The 26,854-nt window shown below is 45.6% G+C and overlaps 1 protein-coding gene across 6 annotated transcripts in view; it reads right to left on the reverse strand.

Moving 5' to 3' along the window:
- wdr17 (WD repeat domain 17) overlaps positions 1 to 26,854 on the reverse strand; it is a 233,209-nt gene that overhangs the window by 20,854 nt on the left and 185,501 nt on the right. For 5 of the 6 annotated variants that reach the window (XR_005461662.1, XM_038805765.1, XM_038805764.1 and 2 more), the window contains 6 exons: positions 21,119 to 21,213; positions 18,815 to 18,914; positions 13,284 to 13,423; positions 10,590 to 10,610; positions 5,997 to 6,108; positions 1,187 to 1,328 (listed from right to left, as the gene is read on the reverse strand). Coding sequence is in view for 5 of the 6 variants with exons in the window: in XM_038805765.1 (XP_038661693.1) it covers positions 1,187 to 1,328; positions 5,997 to 6,108; positions 10,590 to 10,610; positions 13,284 to 13,423; positions 18,815 to 18,914; positions 21,119 to 21,213 (610 nt within the window). In the remaining variant the exon portion in view is untranslated. The remainder of the gene's footprint in view (positions 1 to 1,186; positions 1,329 to 5,996; positions 6,109 to 10,589; positions 10,611 to 13,283; positions 13,424 to 18,814; positions 18,915 to 21,118; positions 21,214 to 26,854) is intronic. The other variant, XM_038805766.1, reaches the window with a different exon arrangement.

The following is a 26,854-nucleotide window of genomic DNA, read 5'->3' on the forward strand; positions in this document are numbered from 1 at the left end:
ACATGATCTGCAGGATTGGGATTGATCATCTCAGAGGGTGGGGGGAATTTTGCAATGTACTTTTTTCTCTCGTATTTGCTCTGGAGTTCCTTGCCTCTCCCCAGAGATCACCTGGATGCCGGGGAGCTGCTGAGGGAGCAAAGGTTTGTTTAGTCCTGATGGTCGAGCCATCGTGGTATGGGTTGACTTGATGGACCAGTTGGTTCTTCGTTACCAGCCAATGTTATATGTTGGAAACTAAAAATAAATCAAGGGGAGAAACATATTGGATTCAATGGGGTCGACTTTGGAAGAGTGTAAAACAATCCGTTTGACGTTTTTGTCCAATTTTATTTCCACTGGCTTGGTGGAAAGTTCTGAACGTGAATTCTGAGCTGACAGCAGAGTGAAAGAAGAAGCCACTGGGTTGCTGCAAGATCTCCCCTGCTTTTCCCTGTGTCCTTTAAGAAAAGGAATACACCTCCACTCCCTGGCCTGCCCCTACACGTGACTACCAGTGGTTGGCTGCTACTGAGCCCACGAGCTCCAGTGAGCTTGTAATAATGCACTTTCACAGACTTCATTTGTGAATGTGAGAAAAGATTTATCAAGAAGAAAACAGCAGACTCGTAGCTGCACCAAGCGCCCCACATGTTTCCTGCCTCAGAGGGCTTCACCTCCTGGGGTGATTCCCGCTCCGAGTCCCAACTGGTCACCCAAACCAGGTGACCCTTTTCTGCTGTGTTGCCCCCAAAGGGAGAATCACCACATAGCCCATTAGCTTTAAGCAAGGAGAGAACTTTCTTAGGCCTTTTATAATGGCGCAATAAATGTGGTTGTTGTATACTTTATATCTTGGACATTAGTTTCTATGTTTGCAACAGTTTCATTTACAGTGCTTTAAGATGTCTACTCCTCGGTTCAGCTCTAGCTTCCAGCTCTTTCAAGAGTACGTTTACATTTCTTTGAAAACCCAGGCTTAACCAATCAAGCACAGTGAGCACCAACAGTAAGCAGACTCAGATAATCAAACATGGAATAATTGAACACTGCAGTGATCTTGTTAGTGTAAGTCACATCCAGAGAATGAATTAAAACAAATTGTTCATAAGCAATCAGGAGAACACTGCACCCTCATTCATTTTATGGAATAAAATATTTCAATTATGGAACAGTCAGTGAGATAACTGTAATCAAGTGAGATTACCTTTAACGTAAAGAAGACCAATTGGAAGTGCTTTTTCTGGCACCGGACTCAATAAATAATATTTTACAGCTTGGAACGTCTCCCCTTCATTGCAATATGTTTCTGCAATTTGCAAACATTCTTCCGAGGTTGGCAAGCGACACTGTGAGGAGAGTTTTATGTAACATGTCAATCGCAGCATCAATCAACTCAGTATAAAATAAATCTTCATTACAAATAATACAGAAAATACGTGCTGAAGTTATCCAGCCACCCCTCGAGCCTCCTCTGCCAATCAACAAGCTCATGGTCGAACACCTAGATCAACTCCCGGGCTACCCAACATCGCTTCGTTCCCCAAAATCTATTGATCTTTGTCTTGAATACTCATCATCTGACTATCCAGAGGTAAAGGATTCTAAAGATTTACAATCCTGAAGTGAAGGAATGTCACGTCAACTCCGTCCCGAATGTCTGACCCCTCATCTCAAACAATGACTCTTTAGTTCCAGACTCATCACCTAGTGAAACAAAGGGCGCGATTCTCCCAGAGGGGGAGAAATCCCCCCGGGCAGGTTTGACGCCAGCCCCCCCCCCCCCTCCCCGACCGGGAACCGATTCTGGTCCCCGGTCGGGGCTAGCATGCCGCCGCCGTAAACTCCGGCATCGCGGGCTTAATGAATTTCGTTAAGCCCGCTTGCCAGAGTTAGCGCCGGCTGACGCATCATATGACGTCAGCCGCGCATGCGCGGATTGGAAGACTCCAACCCGCGCATGCGCGGATGACGTCATCGCGCATTTGCGCGAAACCCGCGCATGCGCGGGCCGGGATGCCCCTCAGCCGCCCCGCAAAGTGATACAGCGGGGCGGCGGAGGGACAAAGAGTGCGCGGGCATCGGACCCGCTGCCCGCGATCGGTGGGCACCGATCGCGGGCCCATGGCACCCTTGGCACGGCCGTGGTACTGCCGTGCCAATCGGTGCCATGGTTTTAAAAATCGGCACTTTACGGCCGTTTTTACGAACGGCCAGACCAGGTGTGTTTGCCGTTCATAAAAACAGCCGTAAAGGGCTGGGAACTCGGCTCATCGAACAGCTGAGAATCGCTGCTGGCCGTAAAAAAACGGCGGCAGCGATTCGTATCGGGAGTCGGGCGTGGGGGGGGGGGGGGGGAGAATAGCGGGAGGGCGTCGGGCCAGCGTGGCCGTAAAATTTTACGAGCCACGCTATTCTCCGCACCGTCGTGAGTGCGGAGAATTGCGCCCAAAGTTACCTCTCATTCTAAACCCCAGAAAATATAGGCCCCTCCTGCTCTATTTCTCCTCAGCGGACAGCCCTTTCATAATAGGATTCTATCAAGAGAACTCTGGCTCCAAGGATAGTACATTTTTACATAGCTAAGGAGACGAATACTTTTTAGGGTACTCTAGGTTTTAGAGTCATAGAGGCAGACAGAAAAGGCCCTTTGGCCCATCGCATCTGCGCCGGTCAGAAACAACCACCACGTATTCTAATCCCATTTTTCAGCACTTGCCCATAGCCTTGTCTACCTTAACATTGCAAGTGCACATCTAAATACTTCTTAAGTGTTATGATGGTCTCTGCCTCCTGGCTGGTTTAGCTCACCAAGCTAAATCGCTGGCTTTTAAAGCAGACCAAGCAGGCCAGCAGCACGGTTCGATTCCCGTACCAGCCTCCCTGGACAGGCGCCGGAATGTGGCGACTAGGGGCTTTTCACAGTAACTTCATTGAAGCCTACTCGTGACAATAAGCGATTTTCATTTCCATCACCCTTTCAGGCAGTGAGTTCCAGACCCCCACCACCTTCTGGGTGAAAACGTTTTTCCTCACATCCCCTCTACACCTCCTGCCCCTTACGTTAAATCTATGCCCCTTGGCCATTGATCCCTTCCCCAAAGGGAAACGTTTCTTCTTGTCTTCTCAATCTATATACCCTTCATAATTTTATTTCAATCATTTTCTCCCTCAGTCTCCTCTACTCTAAGGAAAACAACCCAAGTCACAGAATCATAGAATACCTACAGTGCAGAAGGAGGCCATTCGGCCCATTGAGTCTGCACCGACCCTCAGAAACAGCACCTTACCGAGGCCCATTCCTCCGCCCATCCTCGTAATCCCACCTAACCTGCACATCTTTGGACAATGGACACTAAGGGGAAATTTAACATGGCCAATCCACCTAATCTGCATATCTTTGGACAATGGAAGGAAACTAGAGCACCCGGAGGAAACCCACGCAGACACGGGGAGAATGTGCAAACTCCACACAGTCACCCAAGGCTGGAATCGAAGCTGGGTCTCTAAAGGCTGTGAGGTAGTAATGCTAACCACTGTGCCATTACTCTCACACAACCGTCCTCTTTCAATTAAGTCTGAAATACAATTTGTCATGCTAATTGCTGGCTGTACCTGCAAGTTAATTTTTTGTGACTCATGTACAAAGTCACACAAATCTTTCCCAATGCCAACATTCTGTTTTCCTATTCATTATCAGGTTGTCATTCAGTTAACCTGCCTGTATCCCTGTGCAGGAACATCCTCCTCGCAATTATCAGGTTGTCATTCAGTTAACCTGCCTGTATCCCTGTGCAGGAACATCCTACTCGCAGTTAACTTTCCCACCTGTTTTTGTATTGTTCGTAAAATTGGGATGGACCACACTTCGTCACTTCATTCTTAGCTGGTTTTGACCTAGTCCGGCACTGCACCATTGCTACTTACGGCTTGATGTGTTATCTGTGTTGGTCCAACATCGACTGCAACTGGATGCAGTAAAAGAGAAACAGGCTTCCGAAACAGGAGATGGTCCAATACTGTTTTATTGAACCTGTTGATTGCTGTACATAATCTGCTGTGGGTTGACACTCTATTCACATAACTGATAACCTCCTACTGGCTTGACCAGACTAGCTCTCTACCACATGGAGATGATGTTCATTGGCCTGTGCACTGTGACTATCTCCCTAGCCGTGTCCTGTGAGAGAGGGGGAGCCTTAATGCCCTGTGGGCTTTATAGTGGTGGTGTCCTTTCTGGTGATTGGTTGTTCTGTGTCATGTGTGTTCATTGGTTATCCTGTGTGTCAATCTCTGCCTGTCTGCATCTCATGATATACATGAGTGGATATTATGACACGGCTTAGACTGGATTAAAAGAGATTACATTCTGATTTTAGACACTGATCCATCAATCTTAAAATCTTCCCTTGAGTTTATTAAAATATTCAAATTAAAAAAGGCCTACCACAGACAGGATTCCGAATGGTCCCCTTAACGTTTTCACAATACCCACAGCACGCCAACAGATGGCAGACTTTTAATTCTTTTTCTGGGTCTAAGTGGAGCAAAAGTGCTCCATTTCCTCCCCTTCCCCCCCCCCCCCCCCCCTTCACCTCTTCCCCCCCCCCCCCCCCCCCCCCCCCCCCCCGCACACACACACACAATATCCTGTATCAGAATAACAGTTAACCATAACACGATCCTGAACTGGGTTACTGCATTTGGTTTCAAGTGGTAGTTGCTGGAAATCTGCTGAAAACAGTCAGGGAGGAACAAGATGGAAGCAAAAAGAAAACAAATAACAAAGAAAAGTACAGCACAGGAACAGGCCCTTCGGCCCTCCAAGCCTGCGCCGACCATGCTGCCCGTCTAAACTAAAATCATCCACACTTCCTGAGTCCGTATCCCTCTATTCACATTCTATTCCTGTATTTGTCAAGATGCCCCTGAAATGTCACTATCGACCCTGCTTCCATCACCTCCTCCGGCAGCGAGTTCCAGGCATCCACTACCCTCTGTGTGAAAAACTTGCCTTGTACATCTCCTCTAAACCTTGTCCCTCGCACCTTAAACCAATGCCCCCTAGCAATTGACCCCTCTACCCTGGGAAAAAGCCTCTGACTATCCACTCTGTCTATGCTCCTCTTAATTTTGTAGACCTCTATCAGGTCGCCCCTCAACCTCCGTCGTTTCAGTGAGAACAAACCAAGTTTATTCAACCGCTCCTCACAGCTAATGCCCTCCATACCAGGCAACATCCCGGTAAATCTCTTCTGCACCCTCTCTAAGGCCTCCACATCTTTCTCGTAGTATGGCGACCAGAATTGAACACTTTACTCCCAGTGTGGCCTAACTAAGGTTCCATATAAGCGTCTCCGTATATGGGTAAACTATGGCCACCGCTTGTCAGAGTGCATGACTCCACGTTCAGGCGGATGCTGCATGGAGTTTACAAACCACTGCCTTAAGGTGGGTGGGCAGGAAAGAAGGGAAGATACAGGCAGTCACAAGACACGATAGCCTGCACTCCAAAGGATGTTCCCATTTTGTACTTATTGCCTCACTACTGCTTACCGTATTTTTGGTGCTAGTGCGTTTGTCACTTTGTCAAACTGATCAAGGTGGCTAGTCAGCATAGCTGAGAAAAGGGAGGAAAGGGGGAGTGTAAAGGGAAGGGGTTAAGAAAGGACAGTAAACAGAAGGGAGGAAAGAGAGGGGAGGGTTAAAGTGAGGCGAGAGGTAGTAGAGAGGTGAGAGTGGGTGAAGAGACAAGGGCATGTAAGAGAGAAGAGGAAGGAAGAAAGGCTAAGGGGGTTAAGGATACATGGGATGTGCCCAGGCCAACCAAATGTCCATTGTGTTTCGCCAATTAAATCCCGGTGTCGGACAGGACTGGAAAACCCCACAGCCGCACCAAAAATAATACTGCCAGCCGTGCTGCAGTTTATTGCATAAACTAATGTTCTGAAAACGGGTACAATGGCCTCGAACCTGGGACCCTGGAGCAGTGAAGCAACAGTGCTAACCAACTTTACCTTCTCATGAAGATCATCCACCTCTGCAGTGCTTCCTGGGTAGAATGCGCACAGTTTGACCAACAACAGCTCACTGTCAGGTATCATAGTCAGCAAATCAGCCGCTAGATCCCTGCAAAAAACATCTAACAATAATTAAACAGAAGCTACCAAAAGAAAGAGACTGGATCTATTGGATCAGGGTCATTAAATCGCGAGAAAAATAACTGCAAAACGCTGCACATGCTGATAATCTGAGATAAAAAGAGAGTGTTTACTAAATTCTCAGAAGTCAGGCAGTATCTGTGGGGAGAGCAATTAAGGGACAAGATTTTCACACAGGGTTTGGGAGCCCCGGCTTGGGGCCAAATGGAGGTCCCGAGCTCATACTCGTCAGGAGCCAGATCGGAGGAGCTATCTTCCAGGAGGCAATCTCCCATTTAGGAAACCCCTTTAGGTGGCTTGCGGGGGCCAGAAGTGCTGCTGTTCTTAACCGTGCAGCCCTCTTTACGCCTCTGGATCAGGTGGACCCCCGGGTTGCCTCAGGGAGACCTTCTCTGTTCAGTTGCTGGCCTCCTCACACTGCGAGAGGGAAGGTGTCCACTCCAACACCAACAAAATGAAAGTGAGGCGTCTGAAAGTCAATAATGTAAATCGACTGCCTTGCTCCCTGGTGTGGGCTGCCGATCCACATTCCTGCCCACCCCTTGGCGAAACGTCTCCAGCAGTGGCAAAGAGTCAGGGAGCCCATCATGAAGCGGCTGCCCGCTAACTTCCTGGGATCCTCCGCTTCCAACCCCTGAGCTGGGAAAACACAGTCCAACATTTCAGGGCAGCAACTTTTCATTCTGAAATGCAATTTTGCTCTCTCTGCAGGTACTGCCTGATCCTGCCAAATATTTTCACAGATGTCTGTTGTTATTTCATCTCTGGTAAATGCTTACATTATTAAGTGCATTCAAGGCTATTGCTCGTCACTGTCCTTTAAGACTTTGCAGATAGCAATCTGACATGTGCAAACGGGGAGTTGGCCTGACGCCAGATCCCGGCTCTGACAAATCAGTCCCCAGCAGAATTCTGACAACTCTGACTCGTTTTCTCAGAGAGACTTGATTCCATCAAAGGTCTCGTCAGGCAGCCTGGCTGGAATCAGGCATTCCCAGAACAGAGGCTGTTTAGCACACTGGGCTAAATCGCTGGCTTTGAAAGCAGACCAAGGCAAGCCAGCAGCACGGTTCGATTCCCGTAACAGCCTCCCCGAACAGGCGCCGGAATGTGGCGACTAGGGGCTTTTCACAGTAACTTCATTGAAGTCTACTCGTGACAATAAGCGATTTTCATTTCAATTCACTGAGATATTTGGCTGGGCATTGCTTCATGCCTGTCAGTAAGCATGCATGATTACTTAACAGCTTGCATAGTTTATTTGGTTGGTAAAAGAGGACATAATTGTTCCATTAACATACAGTATTTGACTAACAGTAATGCTTCTTTATGATTTTCGAAGTCCACATAAAAGGATAAAACAAAGTCCAAATTGGGGAAATTCCATTAAGACCAATGACTCTATAATGGTCAGTAAGAAGTTTTACAACACCAGGTTAAAGCCCAACAGGTTTGTTTCAAATCACTGGCTTTCGGAGCACTGCTCCTTCCTCACTCACCTGAGGAAGGAGCAGTGCTCCGAAAGCTAGTGATTTGAAACAAACCTGTTGGGCTTTAACCTGTTGTTGTAAGACTTCGTACTGTGCTCACCCCAGTCCAACGCCGGCACCTCCACGTCATGTCTATAATGGACTTCACCCTACCCATTTAAAATCTGGCAGCAAAATTCCATCTGACCTACAGGTGTAACCAAGTAAAACTTTAGATTTATCAATCCTCACATCCCTATCCAGATCGGCTGCCTCCAGTTGTAACGTTGTTCCTGCATGTCATTGTAATGTAAAAGTGTTCAGCAGAGCAAGGTTACCATCGGACTGGGGAATAGTACCCCGCATGGTACGATGTACAGAGTCACATGGTAATGGGCTCAGAGGGAACAATCTAGAAGCAACTCAGCTGCATGGGAGCAGCATGGCAGTAACCTGGGATCTGTAATAATTAAAGACTAATAATAAAATTGTTCATGTTTAAATATACAAGTCTCAAGATCTCATCATCGAAATATCGAAAGAATCCATATTTCAACACCAGTCAGGATTCCCCTCTTGTTCTGTTCGTACTAGAACCACTGTGATCTATAGAGTGTTGATCATCTCTCAGACTGCACCCAAGTTACCAAACTGCTTACCAGTCAGTAAATTTTTATAGCAGTCAATCGTCTGTGCCTCAAATGCTTTTCGTGGGACACCTGCAGAAACACTTTTCTCGTTGTAACAAGCCTATAGTTCAATCTCTTTGCAGAATGTTCACTGTTATTCCCTTTTACAATATGCAATCATTACCCTTTAAAATCATGGTGTGGAGAACATTGAACAAAATTCTAGTCAACGCAAAGTTACCTGAAGAACAAAAGCACTTTCGGGATGATCTTCCAAACACATTCTTGATGATTGTTCCTTTTCTCTGTTACTTTTAGGGAAAAGAAAATGTCTGCCTACCCTAGAAATTGTCAAAATCCTTACTTGATATTTGAACATGAAATGAAATGAAATGAAAATCGCTTATTGTCACAAGTAGGCTTCAAATGAAGTTACTGCGAAAAGCCCCTAGTCGCCACATTCCTGCGCCTGTTCGGGGAGGCTGGAGAAAATGTTGTCACCGTATATTTCATAGAATTTACAGTGCAGAAGGAGGCCATTCGGCCCATCGAGTCTGCACCGGCTCTTGGAAAGAGCACCCTACCCAAGGTCAACACATCCACCCCATTCCCATAACCCAGTCACCCCACCCAACACTAAGGCAATTGTGGGCACTGAGGGCAATTTATCAATCCACCTAACCTGCATATCTTTGGACTTTGGGAGGAAACCGGAGCACCCGGAGGAAACCCACGCACACATGGGGAGGATGTGCAGACTCCGCACAGACAGTGACCCAAGCCGGAATCGATCCTGGGACCCTGGAGCTGTGAAGCAATTGTGCTATCCACAATGCTACCATGCTGCCCTATCCATAATGCTACCGTGCTGCCCTACATAATCTTGAGGAACTACTGTATTCCGTTGACTATTTGGGAAAATTGAAGCGATACATTTGAATAAAGCTGCTATTTTAGAGATTTGATGGAGTTCCTATTTAATGACACCTGTTTTTCAAACTTAAACAAAATTATGAGGGGCATGGACAGAGTGGACACTCAGAAGCTTTTTCCCAGGGTGGAAGAGTTAATTACTAGGGGATGTAGGTTTAAGGTGCGAGGGGCAAGGTTTAGAGGAGATGTGTGAGGGAAGACCTTTTTACACAGGGGGTAGTGGGTGCCTGGAACTCGCTGCTGGAGGAGGTGGTATATACAGGTACATGATGTTTAAGGGGCATCTTGACAAATACACAAATAGGAAGGGAATAGAGGAATACGGGCCCCGGAAGTGTAGAAGATTTTAGGTTAGACGGGCAGCATGGTCAGCGCTTGCTTGGAGGGCCGAAGGGCCTGTTCCTGTCCTGCACTTTTCTTTGTTCTTTCAGGGGCAACAGACAGTTGTTACACTTCATTGAATGAATAAAATAAATCAGACTTAAAACCAGCTGCGGTTTTCAGTATGTCTGAACAGCTTCAGGTGCTCTTATGCATTACTTGGAAGAAAAGCGTTAAGGTAATAAACACAAAATTATGGTTTAATTGTGGAATTGAGTTCAAGTTATTAACCAATCTCCAGGGCTGAAAAGCGGAATGGATAAATGGTTCTACATGCAAGGTATAAGCCAATAGGCTTTGCACAAAGTCACGTCAAAGTTACATAATGTGTCCTCATCTTTGTCCACAGACCCAACATAAATTGAGAATCATTCAGTGCAACCTTCCCCCACATGGTGTCCTGTGTCATTCCAAAACAAATTCCACCTTGACCACTGCATACACTGTTGGCTTCAGTGGCGCTTGCAACAAATGCGTTTCTGCGTTTGTGTAGAATTCTTCAGTTTTATCATTGTGCTTTCAGTGCAACAAATGTGTTTAAATATTGCACCAATGAATTCCGTGCAGCTGCAGCAATGCATTCAGCATGCACGTCACTGACAATATCTCCATTCCACTTGGAAGTCCCCGATTCCTTTAATGCTTCGTACCAGCATTGCTTAAACAGCACACACAATTGAACAATCATGCAAGGTTACTAGAGAGGGCAGACCTGACAAATTAGTAGCTCTGCGGCAATGCTTCACTGTCCCTGCATGGTTTTCCATTCACCAGGGTTAACAAACGGGAAACCAGCCAGGGACTAATAACGGCCACGATTCCCAATGATCATTCCGATCACGAGGAGCTTTGCTTCGGGAGCACTAATTTGTACGACCCAGACTTAATTGTGAAACATGTAAAAAAGAAACACACTACAAATCTACAACAGCACCAAGCAGCAGCAGCAATCTTTACAGCTGTGTGAGAACAGTGAGCCCACGTGCAACTACAAGAGCAACAGCTAATGTTTACGCTTTTACCAACTGTGGGAATACCTGTGTCCAACGCAAGGAAAGCTAGAAGCAGGAGGTCAAAAACAAAAGTAAGTAAAATAGACACTCTTTCTGAAATGACAGCACCGATGAAGCTTGTAAGGGACGAGCAAATTGCAGCTTTGCCATGCATGTGGCGCTCAACAATCGGGGACCCAGTGATGGTGAGAACATTGTGTCATGGATTGGCAGGGTGGCAGGAGCTCCTCATATGTAGCTCCACATAACAACAGCCACTGCAACTTCAAAAAGCACTTAATAATGTAAAGCGCCTGAAGGCACCTCAATCCCCTATTCTTGAGCATTTTCAAAGAGAAATGATGTGGTCATTTGCCTAATTGCTGCTGCTGTCTGTGGGACTTTGCAGTTCATGTTTTGGTTGCCTCGTTTTCCTGCACTACAACAGGAACCGCATTTCAAGAATGCTTCACTAGCTGTGAAGAGCTTTGAGGGGGCATTAAGTGAAAAGCACTAGATTAATGTAAGCTCTTGGGCTCCTGGTCTTGTCTGTGTTACTGGGATGGCACCTCTGGATGGGGAAGAAAATATAATCAAGGGTGAAGTCACCCCCTTATTGAAAGAAAGAACTGAGAGTTAAGGATTACCGGAGGAAAGCAGGAATTTAGAGGTTAAACCACAATCAGATCAGCCATGATCTTATTGAATGGCGGAGCAGGCTCGATGGGCCGAGTGGCTTACTCCTGCTCCTAATTTGTATGCCTGTATGTATATATTCAAATGTTCTTATATAGCACAAAATGTAGTCAGTGTTGTAATGTAGACAAACACAACGGGCAGTTTGTGTACAGGTGGGTCAAAAAAGAGCAGCAAGTTAAATTCTTTGGAGTATTAGTGGTTTTTGTTAGAAAATAAACTTTAGGCAGGGCACAAGCAACACCCCCTTGCTCTTCATTAGATAGTGTCACGGAATCATTTGCACGGCCTGCAAGGGATGACACGTCCAAGCTTCAACATCACAGCTGACAGATGGTACCTCTGACAATATAGCACTTCCTCATTGTTGCACTGAAGTGCCAACACAGATCATGCACACAACTCCCCGCCCTGCAGTGGGACATGAAACTTCAACCATCTCGCTAAGAGATAAGGCTGCTCCTCTGAGCTAGGTTAACAACCGGCATCTCATCTATAATTCCTAACTGCTGTGGGCCCGGAGATTGGAGGAGAAAAAAAAGGAATACGATCATCACAAATCTTTAAAGCGTGGGATTTTTGACAATCATAAGGGACTTGCAGCGATTTCAGGATGATGACCATTCAAACAATTCAGATGAGCCCATATATCGGAATAGCAAAGCTTGGACAGTTTAACACAAGAATCTTGAGTTTTCTTTATTCCTTCAACGGAATGTGGGTGTGTTTAAAGCCCATCCCCAATTGGCCTTGAACTAACGGGCTTCCAAGTCCATTTCAGAGGGCATTTAAGAGTCAACCACATTGTTGTGGGTCTGGAGTCACATTAGGCCAGACCAGGTTTGCATGGAAGATTTCCTTCTCTGAAGGATATTGGTAAACCAGGTGGATTTGTATGACAATCGATGATTAGTTCCATGTTTACTGAGACTAGCTTTATATTCCTGACTTATTAGCTGAATTCAAATTCCACCAGCTGCCGTGGTGGGATTTGAACCCATGTTCCCAGAGCATCCGCCTGGGCCTCTGGATTACTCTGGAGTTTCCTCCGCCTCCGCGGCGTGTTCTGCAGGCGGAGGGCAGCTCGCCAGTGGGCGGATCTTCTGGTCCCTCCGTTGTCAATGGGGCGCACCCCTCACCGCAGCAGGTGGGGTGCACTGTCAAAGGTATTGTAAGATCCCGCCAGCGTGAGCAGCCAGAAAAACTCGCCCAATGATTAATTCAGAACTATGACAGAATGAATGCAAATAGATTGGGAAATCGTGTTCCCCTTGATAGCCAATATAGCTGTTGGCAAAAACAATAAAGGGGTTAGGTAAGGAGCAGTTTGTTTTTAATGTTCCAGGATTTCGGCCTGTGACGGTGAAGGAACGGCGATATAGTTCCAAGTCAGGATGGTGAGTGACCTGAAGAGGAACTTGCAGGTGGTGGTGCTCCCACATAGCTGCTGCCCTTGTCCTGCTAGGTAGTAGAAGTCACAGGTTTGAAAGGTGCTGTCAAAGTAGCCTTGGTGGATTGCTGCAGTTCATCTTGTAGATGGTACACACTGCTGCTATTGTGTCTTGGTGGTGGAGGAAGTGGATGTTGAAGGTGGTGGATGGGGTTTCGATCAAGCGGACTGCTTTGTCGTGGATGGCGTTGAGCTTCTTGAGTGTTGTTGGAGCTGTTGAGTGTGAAAATCGCTTATTGTCACAAGTAGGCTTCAGATGAAGTTACTGTGAAAAGCCCCTAGTCGCCACATTCCGGCACCTGTTCGAGGAGGCTGGTACGGGAATTGAACCGTGCTGCTGGCCTGCCAACGTCTGCTTTCAAAGACATGATTTAGCCCTGTGCTAAACCAACGCCTTAAGAGAGCATTCCCTCACACTTTTAACTTGTGACAGGCTTCAGAGAGTCAGGAGGTGAGTTACTTGCCTCAGAATTCCCAGCCTCTGACCTGCATTTATCGGGCTGTGCCCAAACATTCTATGCTCACTGCGATTCAATGATCCTTGGCATACATGTTACCTCAGTTGTTCCCTTTAAGCTGTTCTGTGCACTCACCATGTTGTTGTTAACATGCACTTCTGGGCCAGAAGTTCCAGGGCATAGTTTGTCACAGGCATGGCGTTACCTCCGAGGACTGTTCCCACACACACCGCCAGCTCCAGTTCATTTCCACGGATCAAGTTTGACATTGCCAGCTGTGTTTAAAGTGAAAGAGTCGTCAAAGTCGTCAATACACCTTAAGTTCTTAATAACAACTTTTGGAAAAAGCTCGAGAAGGTATATTGTCTTTCCAGCCTAAATCTGTGGAGCAGCATACCTGAACATCAAAATGATGCTGTGGCTTTAAGCAAGTATCCCTCAATATGATGACATAGGCCTAATTTGACAAATGTTTGGTGGTGGTGTTTTGCGCTTCACTCAGGAATTCCAAGTTGCTGTGGTAACATGCACTCACACATTGTCATCTGGAGCTATGGATAATGATGACCCAGGCTATAATGTTCTTTCCATCACATGGCTGACTAGGGCTCTCTCCCACTCCTGCTACCTGACAATGCCATATGTCGGAAGGATTTCAACGTTGCTACTGAACCTGTTTGGCCGCGATATGGACACACCTTCCTTGGCCATCGGTCCTGGGGTGGGCCCCGAACCCGGAGCTTCCGGCTCAGAAGCAGAGGCCAGAATTTTCCGACCCCTCCCCCCGGCAGGGTCTTCCGGTCCTGCTGAAGTGAACGGAAGAGTTTGATAGGCACGCCATACCTACCGCGACAGAACCCACTTCGCTGGGACCGGAGTATCTCGGCACGGGCCGTTACCCATTGCACCAGACTTCCCAGCCAATGATCATGGCCCATTAAAGGAATTTTCCAATTTCTGATGAGCATTCACTGCATTTGACGACTTACACAAACAACAACTGCATTGCACGCAAAACTTTAGCTTTTTATTTTTGGTCAGTTAAATTGAACAATAATAAAACATACCAGAAGTTTATTTAAAGCGAAAGGCATTAGCTATAAAATGTGAAAAGCATCTAGTCGCTTATAAGCAAATAAATTGATATTTTATCAATTATAAAAATTCAGCTGGGACCTCTTAAAAGCTGTGTAACAGTAAGCAGGTCATGTTTTAAATATGAATATAGTAATTACATGTGCATTTCACACTGAATAGACCAGCTCTTAACTTTCATGAGGTTAAATTTCTTCTTGTGCGTTATTTCTAGTACGTTGCTGTTCACCCAATTTTCTGGACTGTACGAATTTAAGATGGTCTTAAAGGTATCTTCACAAGATGGTTACAGATGTGGAAGGCTAGTTGACCATTTATATTTAGTCAGCCAGAGTGCTCGAATGTCCACCTTCCCTTTGTTGAAAATATCTAGCTTCATAATTAATACACTTTGGAATCTAACTTTTAGTTTTAGGAATTAGAATTTTAAAAATTTGGTGGATGGAATAAATTAGAAACTGATAAACAACTCTGATATAAATACAGCCAAACAACCTGGGAGAATTACAGTTAAAAGATAAGGTCAGAGTTAGTCCTGAGAAATTTTAAACAATGAATGACTCATCTTCAAGCTTTTAATAGAGCCAGAAGGTCTGCACTATATCTATAACAGATCAAAATTATTTATATGGTTCCCAGCTAAAGTCCCCTGCTGGGACTAGCAATTCTGGGAAAGAGGGTCGTAAACCACATTAGAGATACAAATATATCCATTTGGGTCACAGGATCAAACAGGTTATTTTGAAGGAAAGATAATGAATTGGCATTTCTGTTTGGAACATCCTAAAGCATGCCACATTGCAGTGGAGATGGGTTTTGGGGGCTAGAAGGTTGTTTTGTTGAATTCATCTCGGGGGGGGTTCGCAGTAAGCAGTTACAGATTTGATATTATGTAGGTTCCAGAACAAATAGAATGTGTGAGAAGGAGAAAGAGCTGGAAGACTGGCATAGCTTGAAGCTAGAGGAAAAAATATCCAGTGACTCTCACAGTGAAAGGCAATTAGCCTTGTGGCAGAAAAGATGTAACAGTTAGCTGAGAAAGCTGTGAAAAAGGGTGGAAAAAAGTAATCTGTTTGTCCAAAGTCAGGGCAAGAAGGCAGCAGCATACTCGCAGAAAGAAAGAGCTCTCGAAGTCTAAGTGCCAGCCTGAGAAACTGAGGAGAAATGAAAGTGAATTCTGAAGAGCTGTGGCATACACTTGGACGGACCCTAGAGATGTGAATGAGCCTTCGAGATTTCCTAAGAAAGATGAATTCTTTGTTAGGTGAGTGGGGATGGGGAATAAAAGTAAAATTCATAGCATAACTAGCTATAAGCTGTAGTGTTAATCTGTTAAAGCTTTCTTTCTTTACTTTTAAAAAATATATGCAACTACGTTTGTTTTGTTAGTACGTGAACTGTTGTGGCGTAGTACTTTCAGATAATTACAGGGCATTCAGATGTCTTTCTAAACCAGTGGTTCCAAACCTTTTATATGTCATGGCACACCTCAATACTTATAAAAAAAGTTTGCGACACATCTCCTATTTTTGCTACCTTCTTCTCTTGTTAGGAATGTCATTTTTAACTTCTCCCTGTCCTCTCTCCTGTTTTTCTTTTACCTCTCCCTGTCTCTCTCACTTCGCCTCGGATTTTTGCGCCTTTATGAGCTTTCGCCTTTTTGAGCAGGCGAATGGGACCTTTCTCTTCAGCTCCAAGTTCCTTTGGTCAGGCGCATGGGCCTGCCAACATTAAAAAATCTAAACCACGCATGTGCCGCTCTTTCTCAGCCGACACATGCGCGGGACGCCCAAGATCTGTCAGATCTTGGGAGATCCCAACACAAAGCTGAAGGTGGAAGGTTAGTTTTAGTTTAATTACATGAATTTTGAATCATTTTGAATCTTCTGTCGCGGCACACTTTGGGGGGGGGGGGGGTCTTCACAGCACAAACCACTGCTCTAAACATTAACAGCCCATACCAGGATCGTAAAACCCTTCATTGCAACATCTAATAATTTCTGAAGCATTCCAGGATTTTATACTTCACTACCCTGTAGGTTTATTTCACAGTCATTGCTTACGATGGATTTCTTGGCTTCAGTCATAAGGTCACATTTTATTAGTTTGACTCTGTGTTCCCTCACTGTTCAATTTAATTCTGAACTGATTTTTCCAGTGCTCAGAAATATCTTATGTACCTTTGCAAAATCACCTGTAGTAAGGCTGAAAAGCCCATTTCGCCTCCCCCAGTCTTTCTTTTGTCACTCAGACCTTTGAAACTGTTGTCTCAGAGCTTTGCTCTGCTCTCGAATGTCCCCCTTTGTAGTCTAACCACTGCTCACAGCACTCAAGGTATGTCCTAGTGCAGTTTAGTTGTGGTCACTTTACTACTTAAGTGCTTTAAGCTACAGGTTTCTGGACCGGGTGCAGGCAGGTGGGATTAGAAAGGGCACCTGGGTGTCCTAGGGCTGGCATGGACAAGATGGGATGAATGGCCTCCTTCTGTGCTGTAACTTTTCTGTGATTCTAGGACTTGTAGTCGACAGTTTTCATCAGCATACAATAGAAAGTGATTCAAACACATTAAATAGGTGTTAAAAATTAAAGCTTCGGCGTGATCTGTCATAAAGCGTATCATCGGTTTAGTTTTACAACTCTTCCACCTTTTTCTTACTTAACCCAATACCGTCCTCATGACAAACGCATCTGCAAAAGTGTCCATACTTTGCCTGTCAGAGTTGTTTTGTTGTGCTAATAATTTAACCAACTAATTCATTCACAGCATAAAGTAGAAAAGTACAGTACTTGCCACAAACACCAATACTTATGCTCTCTGCACTGGAGCCAATCAAAAGTAATCACTTAAAAAAATTGTCAGAAAATGTTCATGCCTGTAATTTATTTGAGTTTATAGATCATTTGAGAATTTTTGCTTTGCTGCAGGAAAAGCCTCAAGTGCATCTTTAATTGGTTTTCTCAGAAATATCCTTGTTGTTTCTCTGTGGTTAAAGAGGTAATTTAGATTTGATGGAAATATTCCAAATCATAGAACATAGAACAGTACAGCACAGAACAGGCCCGTCGGCCCTCGATGTTGTGCTGTGCATTGTCCGAAATCAAGATCAAGCTATCCCACTCCCTGTCATTCTGGTGGCTCCATGTGCCTATCCAATAACCGCTTGAAATTTCCTAAAGTGTCCGACTCCACTATCACAGGCAGTCCATTCCACACCCTAACCACTCTCTGAGCAAAGAACTTACCTCGGACATCCCTCCTATATCTCCCACCCTAAATCTTATAGTTATGCCCCCTTGTAACAGCTACATCCACCCGAGGAAATAGTCTCTGAACATCCCCCTCATCATCTTATAAACCTCTATTAAGTCGCCTCTCATCCTCCTCCGCTCCAAAGAGAAAAGCCCTAGCTCCCTCAACCTTTCCTCATAAGGCCTATCCTGCAAACCAGGCAGCATCCTGGTAAATCTCCCTTGCACCCTTTCCAATGCTTCCACATCCTTCCTATAGTGAGGTGACCAGAACTGCACACAATACTCCAAATGTGGTCTCACCAGGGTCAGGTATAGTTGCAGCATAACCCCGCGGCTCTTAAACTCATTCCCCCGTTAGTAAACGCTAACACACTATAAGCCTTCTTCACGGCTCTAGCCACTTGAGTGGCAACCTTTAGAGATCTGTGGATAAGAACCCCAAGATCTCTCTGTTCCTCCACATTCCTCAGAACCCTGCCGTTGACCCTGTAATCCGCATTCAATTTTTTTCTACCAAAATGAATCACCTCGTACTTATCAGGGGTTTAGACAGAGTAGATGGAGATAAACAGTTCCCATTGGCGGAAAGGTCAAGAACGAGAAGACACCCACTTAAGGCAACTGGCAACATAATCAGTGGCAAAACGAGGGAAGATTTTTAAGCAGTGAGTGGGTAAGCTTGAGAATGTGGTGGAAGTAGATTCGATCAAGCTTTGCCAAAGAGAATTCGATAAGCATCTGAAGAGAGAAAAAAATTGCAGGTCTGCATGGAAACGAAGTGGAGTGGGTTAAGATGAGCTACTCTTGCAGAGAGCCAGCATTGACATGGCGGACCAAAGGGCCTCTTTCAGTTCTGTAAAATCTATGACTGTTCCTAAAGTACAATTTAGGCTCTTGCTCTACAAAACTACATTGAAAGCTGGCCCACCAATGATCAATCAGCTAGTCTCTAAAGTGTGGTGACCCTGGATGGTTTAAATGCTTAATGGTAATATTTCATCTGGGCACCACTCCCAATATCTCTCAGTTCATCAACGTTTATTCACTTATTAAAATAAATCCATGTCCAATTAATGCAGTAAAACTGATTAAAGTATGTGGAAGGACTTAGTAGATTGGGTTGCTTGATCAATGAGTGGGAAAGACAAATGAATGAGTGACAATATTGATGATCGCCTACCCTTCCAAGTTACGAAAAACAAATGACTGCCTGGGCTGTACGTAGCCCATTTTCCACTAAAAGAGCACAGAAACAAGCAGAGCATTGGATCTATCGGGGAGCTCAGGGACTTGTAGATGATTAAGCAGAAATGCAGTACCTCAATATCATTCACCGCAAGGTGGCAACATGCAGCCAACACTGCCCGTCCGTCCTGGAAGTACCATTCCGCCAGCTCCTTACTCACCCTGTGCAACAGGCTGCAGGACAAGACACAGCTTTCAGTACCCGCTTATTGATTTCTGCGCAACAACAACTCTGATCAGTAGTTCAGGTCAAACTGCTGTGTTGTAAAGGATAATAACTGCACTGTGGGTGGACCTATAGCTTAGGGACTGCAGCCGTTCAAGAAGGCAGCTCACCACCACCTTCTGAAGGGCAACTAGGGATGGGTAACAAATGCTGACCCAAATACATCCCATAATTGTATTTTTTTTAAAAATTAGATAAAGGGGAGATGATGTGATTTAACGCGTCACATGGCAACAACACAAATTAAATTTTGAATCATATGAATTGCGGGAATGGGGGCTTTTTTCTTTGTTCTATTTCAGTGGTTCATCACTTAATTTTTTTTTCAGTCCGAGCAAGAGCTTACATCACACCACCATGTTGAGATTTGCTTTATTTCCTCTGGACCTGGGTCACGTAGGCAAGGCACAGAAACATAGAGAATAGGAGGAAGAGGCCATTCGGCCCTTCGAGCCTGCTCCGCCCTTCATTATGATCATAGCTGATCATCCAACTCAATAGCCTGATCCCACCTTCCCCCCATATCCGTTGACCCCCTTCGCTTCAAGTGCTGTATCTAAATGCTTCTTGAAAAAAGAATGTTTTGGCCTCAACTATTTCCTGTGGTAATGACTTTCACATGCCCACCACTCTCTGGTGAAGAAATTTCTCCCCATCTCAGTCCAAAATGGTCGACCCCATCACCTCAGACTGTGACCTCTGGTTCTGGACACACCCACCATCGGAAACGTCCTTCCTGCGTCTACCCTGTCCATTCCTGTTAGAATTTTATAGGCTTCTATGAGATTCCCCCCCTTCATTCTTCTGAACTCCAGCTAATACAATCCTAACCGATTCAATCTCTCCTCATACGTCAGTCCCGCCATCCCAGGAATCAGTTTGGCAAACCTTTGCTGCACTCCCTGTAGAGCAAGACAACCCAGTCCTAGATAATCCAAGGATACCCAAGTGGCCCCAATAATCAACCGTACAGGTCAGGGCTGCATTCAGATGTAGGCCTGACTGGGTAAAGATAGCAGGTCCCTGGGCATCAGCAACACAGTCAGTGAAGTCATTTCTTCGATCCTTCCACTACCTATATTACAAACAAATAGATAATCTTGACCCTACGTTAGGTCTCCCCCTCCATAAGGTGCCTCGGTGTTCGGTCTGGAGTTGTCCTCCTTCGGACAGAGAAGGTTAGGAGGAGATTTGAAAGAGGCATTCAAAATCGTGAATGGTTTTGATGGAGGAAATCGGGAGGAACTGATTTCGGTAGCGGGGCGGTCAGTAATTAGAGGACACAGATGTCAAGAACCAGGGGAACCACATGAGGAAAGTGATGTTTTAGCACAGTGATCTAGAAAGCATTGCTCGAAAGGGTGATAAAAGCAGATTCAATAGTAATGCTATGAAGAGAATTGGGTAAATACATAAAGGGAAAAAGTGCACAGATCAATCGAGAAAGAGAGTGGGATTAATTGGATAGCTCTGCCCACAAGCTGACACAGGTTAGGTGGATTGGCCATGATAAATTGCCCTTAGTGACCAAAAAGGTGAGGAGGGGTTATTGGGTTACAGGGATAGGGTGGAACTGAGGGCTTAAGTGGGTCGGTGCAGGCTCGATGGGCTGAATGGTCTCCTTCTGCACTGTATGTTCTAGGCATCATTAGCCTCCTTCTATGATGTGTCACTTTGTGTTTCCCTGACTAAATTAAAGAAAATGACTTGTTTTTACTTCGGTACATTATTGTTCAAATTCTCTCTTAGATGTGGTGGCCGAGTGGTATTGTCACTGGACTGGTAATCCAGAGACTCATGGTAATGATTTGGGACATGGGTTCAAATCCCTCCACGGCAGATGGTGAACTGTGAATTGAATAAAATCTGGAATTTAAGTCTAATGGTGGCCATGAAACCATTGCTGATTGTTGTAAAAACCCAACTGGTTCACTAATGTCCCTTTAGGGAAGGAAATCTGCTGTCCTTTCTCAGTCTGGCCTACATGTGACTCCAGACTCACAGAAACGTGGTTAAGTCTTAACTGCCCCCTCTGAAATGGCCTCACAAGTCACTCAGTTCGAGAACAATTAAGGATGGCCCAGCCAGCGACGCCCACATTCCATGAATGAATTTTTTTTTAAATGGCCGCGTGAAATGGAAAGTAGCTTACTCATTGTAATCATCTGACTTGTTATTTCCTTCACCACACGCTGCTCCATTTGGTGCTGAGATCTGTGGTCCTTGAATGTTTCCTTCACGAGCTGCCTGTAGGGGTGTAATATAAAACAGGAAAAGATATTACCATGCCAAATCTCCAGCTGACTGGAGATCAGGACAACAGTGGCTATCAGACATCCTTCTTTATCACAATGATTGAAAGGACCATCTACAAAGAACAATACAGCACAGGAACAGGCCCTTCGGCCCTCCAAGCCTGCGCCGACCATGGTACCTGCCTAAACTAAAACCGTATTCACTTACAGAGTCCGTATCCTTCCATTCATACCCTATTTGTATGTTTGTCTAGATGCCCCTTAAATGCCGCTATCGTACCTGCTCCCACCACCTCCCCAGGCAGTGCGTTCCATATATTTACCACCCTCTGTGTAAAGAACTTGCCTCGCACATCTGTTCTAAACTTTTCCCCACGCACTTTAAACCTATGTTCCTAAGTACTTGATTCTCCAACCCTAGGAAAGAGCATCTGACTATCCACTCTGTCACATGCCACTCCTAATCTTGTAGACCTCTATCAGGATGCCTCTCAACCTACGTCGTTCCAGTGAGAACAGACCGAGTTTATCTAATCTCTCCTCATAGCTAAAGCCCTCCATACCAGGCAACATCCTAGTAAACCGCTTCTGTACCATCTCCAAAGCATCCACATCCTTCTGGTAGTGTGGCGACCAGAATTGTACACAATATTCCAAATGAGGCCTAACTAAGATCCTGTACAGCTGCAACGTGACTTGCCAATTTTTATATTCAATGCCCCGACCGATGAAGGCCAGCATGCCGTATGTCTTACCTAAAGCAAAACGCAAATCAACAACTGGCAGTCAAGGGTCCTCAAATTTCTGCAAGCTGACTCTCCCTACTTTGCCTCAGACCTCTCTAGGAAGTGCAACCATTACAGCATATCACCACCTCACAGATTCTCCATGACTAGCATGATTGGTTTCTGGCATTATTCCGGCACTCCGTGGGTTTACATGACAGGCCAGTTAGAGGTGAACACGCTAAATTTGGGAATGGCGAGGAATGTGACGATTTCCACTTAATTTTGCATCTGGTGTCAGCAATAAGTATTTTCAGTTCAGGGGCAGTATTCTCTAGCCCTCCAGCCGCCTGTTCTTCCGCCGTTTGCTGGAGGCGGAATTCTGTCTTCCCGCCGCTCGTCAATGGGACTTCCCACTGAAGACACCCCACATCGCCGGGAAATCTGTTCGCGTGGGTACTCGGCCGACGGGAAAAGTGAATGGCAATAACTGGAGAATTTTGGCCCACATTAGATGCAGAGAAGAACACAGTGCTGTAGATCAACTCCATCTTCAGAAATGCACCCTTTGTGTCTATCAGAACCTTTGTACGATCCCTATGAATGATCTCCGGGTGCTTAAGTTTGGCGAGTGAGTGAGTTTTAAGGGTTAATTTAATTTAAGGTGTAATTCACATCTAAAGTTGAGTCTTTTCTTTGATTTAGCAATTGACTAAAAGTTGCTCTTTGGGATTGGAGGTTTTATTTCCGCTTTAAAACAATGGCCCACAGGCTCTGCTTGGGAGTTGCAGCTTGTTAATCAGATAACTGGCTCAAACTGGTTTTCAGAATCTTGAATCAGAGAGTTTAAAAACAGGCCTTCTTCAGTACTGCTTGTCGTGGTTTACAGTTAAATTCTAAAAATTGACAGCACAGAGGTGCCGTAAGTTCATTTGTTGGTAAGTATAGGCCTTTCCGCACTCGACAAAGAGAGGGCGATTGCTGAATAACAGATGAGTTATGATGTTATACTATACTGTAGTAAACACTGTTTGTAACGGTTATATAGAAACATAGAAAATAGGAGCAGGAGGAGGCCATTCAGCCCTTCGAGCCTGCCCCACCATTCATTTTGACCATGGCTAATCATCCAACTCAGTAACCAGTTCCCGCTTTACCCTCATATCATCTGTTCATTTTAGCCCCAAGAGCTATATCTGACTCCTTCTTGAAAATATACAAATGTCAGTCAGAAACAGGGTAATTTATAATGGGGAACCAAAAAAAATGGCTGACCAACTAAATGCACACTTTGGTTCTGTCTTCATATATGAGGACAGAAATAACATACCAGAAATGTTGGGGAACACACAGGGTTTAGTGAGAGGGAGGAACTGAAAGAAATCAGTGTTAGCAGGGAAATCATGTTGGCGAAATTAATTGGATTGAAGGCCAATAAATCCTCAGGGCCTGATAATCTGCATCCCAGAGTACTTAAGGAAGAGGCCGAGAAATATTGGATGTACTAGTGATTATCTTCCAAGATTCTATAGACTCTGGAACAGTTCTAACAGATTGGAGGGTAGCCAATGTAACTCCTCTATTTAAAAAGGGAGGGGGAGATAAAACAGGAAGTTATAGGCCTCACGGTAGCATGGTGGTTAGCATCAATGCTTCACAGCTCCAGGGTCCCAGGTTCGATTCCCGGCTGGGTCACTGTCTGTGTGGAGTCTGCACGTCCTCCCCGTGTGTGCGTGGGTTTCCTCCGGGTGCTCCGGTTTCCTCCCACAGTCCAAAGATGTGCGGGTTAGCTGGATTGGCCATGCTAAATTGCCCGTAGTGTAAGGTTAATGGGGGGATTGTTGGGTTACGGGTATACGGGTTATGTGGGTTTAAGTAGGGTGATCATTGCTCGGCACAACATCGAGGGCCGAAGGGCCTGTTCTGTGCTGTACTGTTCTATTATATATGAGTCAGCCTGACGTTGGTAGTCGGGAAAATTTTAGAGTCCATTATAAAAGATCTAAACATTTGGAAAACAGTGGCAGAATCAGACAGAGTCAGCATGGATTTACTTTTCACAATATAAATTAATGATCTGGAAGAAGTAACTGAAGGCACCCGTGCTAAGTTTGCAGATGACACAAAGATCTGTAGAGGGACAGGTAGTATTGAGGAAGCAAGGGGGCTGCAGGATTTGGACAGGCGAGGTGAGTGGGCAATAAAGTGGCAAATGAAATACAATGTAGAAAAGTGTGAGGTTATGCACTTTGGAAGGAGGAATTTAGGCAGAGACTATTTTCAAAATGGGGAAATGCTTAGGAAATCAGAACCACAAAGGGGCTTGGGAGTCCTTGTTCACGATTCTCTTAGGGTTAACGTGCAGGTTCAGTCAGCAGTTAAGAAGGCAAATACAAGGTTAGCATTCATGTAAAGAGGGCAAGAGCAGGGATGTACTTCTGAGGCTGTACAAGGCTCTGGTCAGATCCCATTTGGAGTATTGTGAGCAGTTTTGGGCCCAATATCAAAGGAAGGATGTGCTGGCCAACAAAAGGGTCCAGAGGAGGTTCACAAGAATAATCCCTGCAATGAAGAGCTTGTCGTATGAGGAACGGTTGAGGACTCTGGGTCTGTACTCGTTGGAGTTTAGAAGGATGAGAGGAGATCTTATTGAAACTTGCAGGATACTGCGAGGCCTAGATACTTGACATGGAGAGAATATTTCCACTTGTAGGAAAAACTAGAACCAGAGGACACTATCTCAGATTAAAGGGACGATCCTTTAAAACAGGGATGAGGAGGAATTTCTTCAGCCAGAGGATGGTGAATCTGTGGAACTTTTTGCCGCAGAAGGCGGTGGAGGCCAAATTACTGAGTGTCTTTAAGACAGAGATAGCTAGGTTCTTGATTAATAAGGGATCAGTGGGGAGAAGGCAGGAGAACAGGGATGAGAAAAATATCAGTCTTGATTGAATGGCAGAGCAGACTTGATCGGCCGAGTGGCCAAATTCTGCTCCTATGTCTTTTGGAAAGGGAAATCATACTTGACAAATCTACCGGAATTGTTCGAGGTTGTAACCAGTAGTGTTGACAAGGGTCAGCCAGTGGATGTGATTTATTTGGATGCTAAGAAGGCTTTTGACACAGTCACGGCTGTGCTCGCTGGTCCCATCGGGGGGGGGGGGGGGGGGGGGGGGGGGGGGGGGGGAGTACTCATTTTTCTCAGCAGTCCATAAGGTATACTCGCGGATCGACTTTTCCGTGGTGGGGAAGGCTTTGCTGGCTGGAGTTAACGGGTCGGAATACTCGGCAATTGCCGTGTCAGATCATGCTTCACATTGGGTGGATATGGTACTGGAGAAGAAGGTAGCGCAGAGGCCAGGGTGGAAATTAGGTGTAGGACTTTTGGGGGACCAAGAATTCCGTGACAAAATTGAAAAGGTAATTGAGGAATATGTAGGTTTCAACTGTATGGGTGAGGTGTCGAAGGCAGTTGTCTGGGAGGCTTTAAAGGCGATGGTGAGGGGTGAGGTGATTTTGTTTAAGGCCAGGGTGGACAAAGAGGAGAGGTTGGAGTGGCAGAGGGTAATACATGAGATGTTGGAGGTAGATAGGAGTTATGCAGAAGACCCAGTGAAGTTGGAAATGAAGAAGGAACTATAGGCGAGCTTTGGCCGACTATCTACCAGGAAGGCGGTACGCCAACTGAGATAAGCAAGGGGTCCAGTTTATGAACATGGCGATAAGGTATGTTATCAAAGTATGTTAGCAGGTCAGCTCCGAAGGGAGGCAATGGTGAGGGAAATTGTTCAGGTGAGGGGTAGGACAAGGAAGTTGGTGGTGGCTCCGGATCTGATTAACAAGGTCTTTGAGGAATTTTATGAGAAGTTGCACAGGTCAGAGCCACCGTGAGATGCAGGAATTTCTAGGTGGGTTAGATTACCCGAGGCTAGGGGAGGGGGACAGGGCTACATTAGAAGGAGCGATAGTGGAGCAGGAGAAAAAGGGTGCGATTGTGCGGATGCAGTTGGGGAAGGTGGCAGGGCCGGATGGGTTTCCCTAGAATATTATAAAAAAATCAAGGATAAGCTGGCGCCCCTGATGGTGGGGATGTTTGAAGAGGCGATAGGGAAGGGGGTGTTGCCACAAATGTTGGGGCATGCATCGATTTCCCTGTTGCTAAAAAAACATAAGGATCCGATGGAGTGTGGGTCGTATAGGCCCATATCACTTCTGAATGTGGACGCTAAAGTATTGGCGAAGGTACTGGCGGATAGGCTGAAGGAGTGCCTCCCGAAGGTGATAGGTGAAGATCAGATGGGGTTCATGAGAGGGAGTCAGCTCTTTTCAAACGTTAGAAGGGTATTGAACGTCGTTATGGCACCGGCGGAGGGGAATGAAACAAAGGTGGTTGTGGCATTGGATGTTGAGAAGGCGTTTGACCGGGTAGAATGGGGGTGCTCGATGGCAGTACTGGAGCGGTTTGGGATTGGACCAAGATTTGTGAACTGGGTAAAGTTACTATACAAAGAGCCGAAGGCGAGAGTCCGCACAAACAACATCAGCTTGAGATACTTTTCTCTCCACCGTGGGACTAGGCAGGAATGTCCTATGTCCTCCCTGCTGTTTGCACTCACGATTGAGCCATTGGCCATCGCATTAAGAAGTTCGGGGGTATGGAAAGGAATAGTGCGGGGGTCGGGGGGGATAGAGCATATGGTATCTGTATATGTTGAAGATTTGCTGTTATACGTGTCGGAACCGAGTGTGCCGACAGGGGGAATATTGGAGCTCTTTGAGGGTTTGGGTCTTTCTTGGGTACAAACTAAATCTAGAAAAGAGTGAGTATTTTATGGTGTCTCAGCCGGGGGTTGGGGGGGGGGGCTGCCATTCCGTAGGGCAGGGACTCACTTTAGGTACCTGGGGGGT

Source organism: Scyliorhinus canicula, chromosome 8 (assembly GCF_902713615.1).
Source record: "Scyliorhinus canicula chromosome 8, sScyCan1.1, whole genome shotgun sequence".
Classification (NCBI taxonomy): domain Eukaryota; kingdom Metazoa; phylum Chordata; class Chondrichthyes; order Carcharhiniformes; family Scyliorhinidae; genus Scyliorhinus; species Scyliorhinus canicula.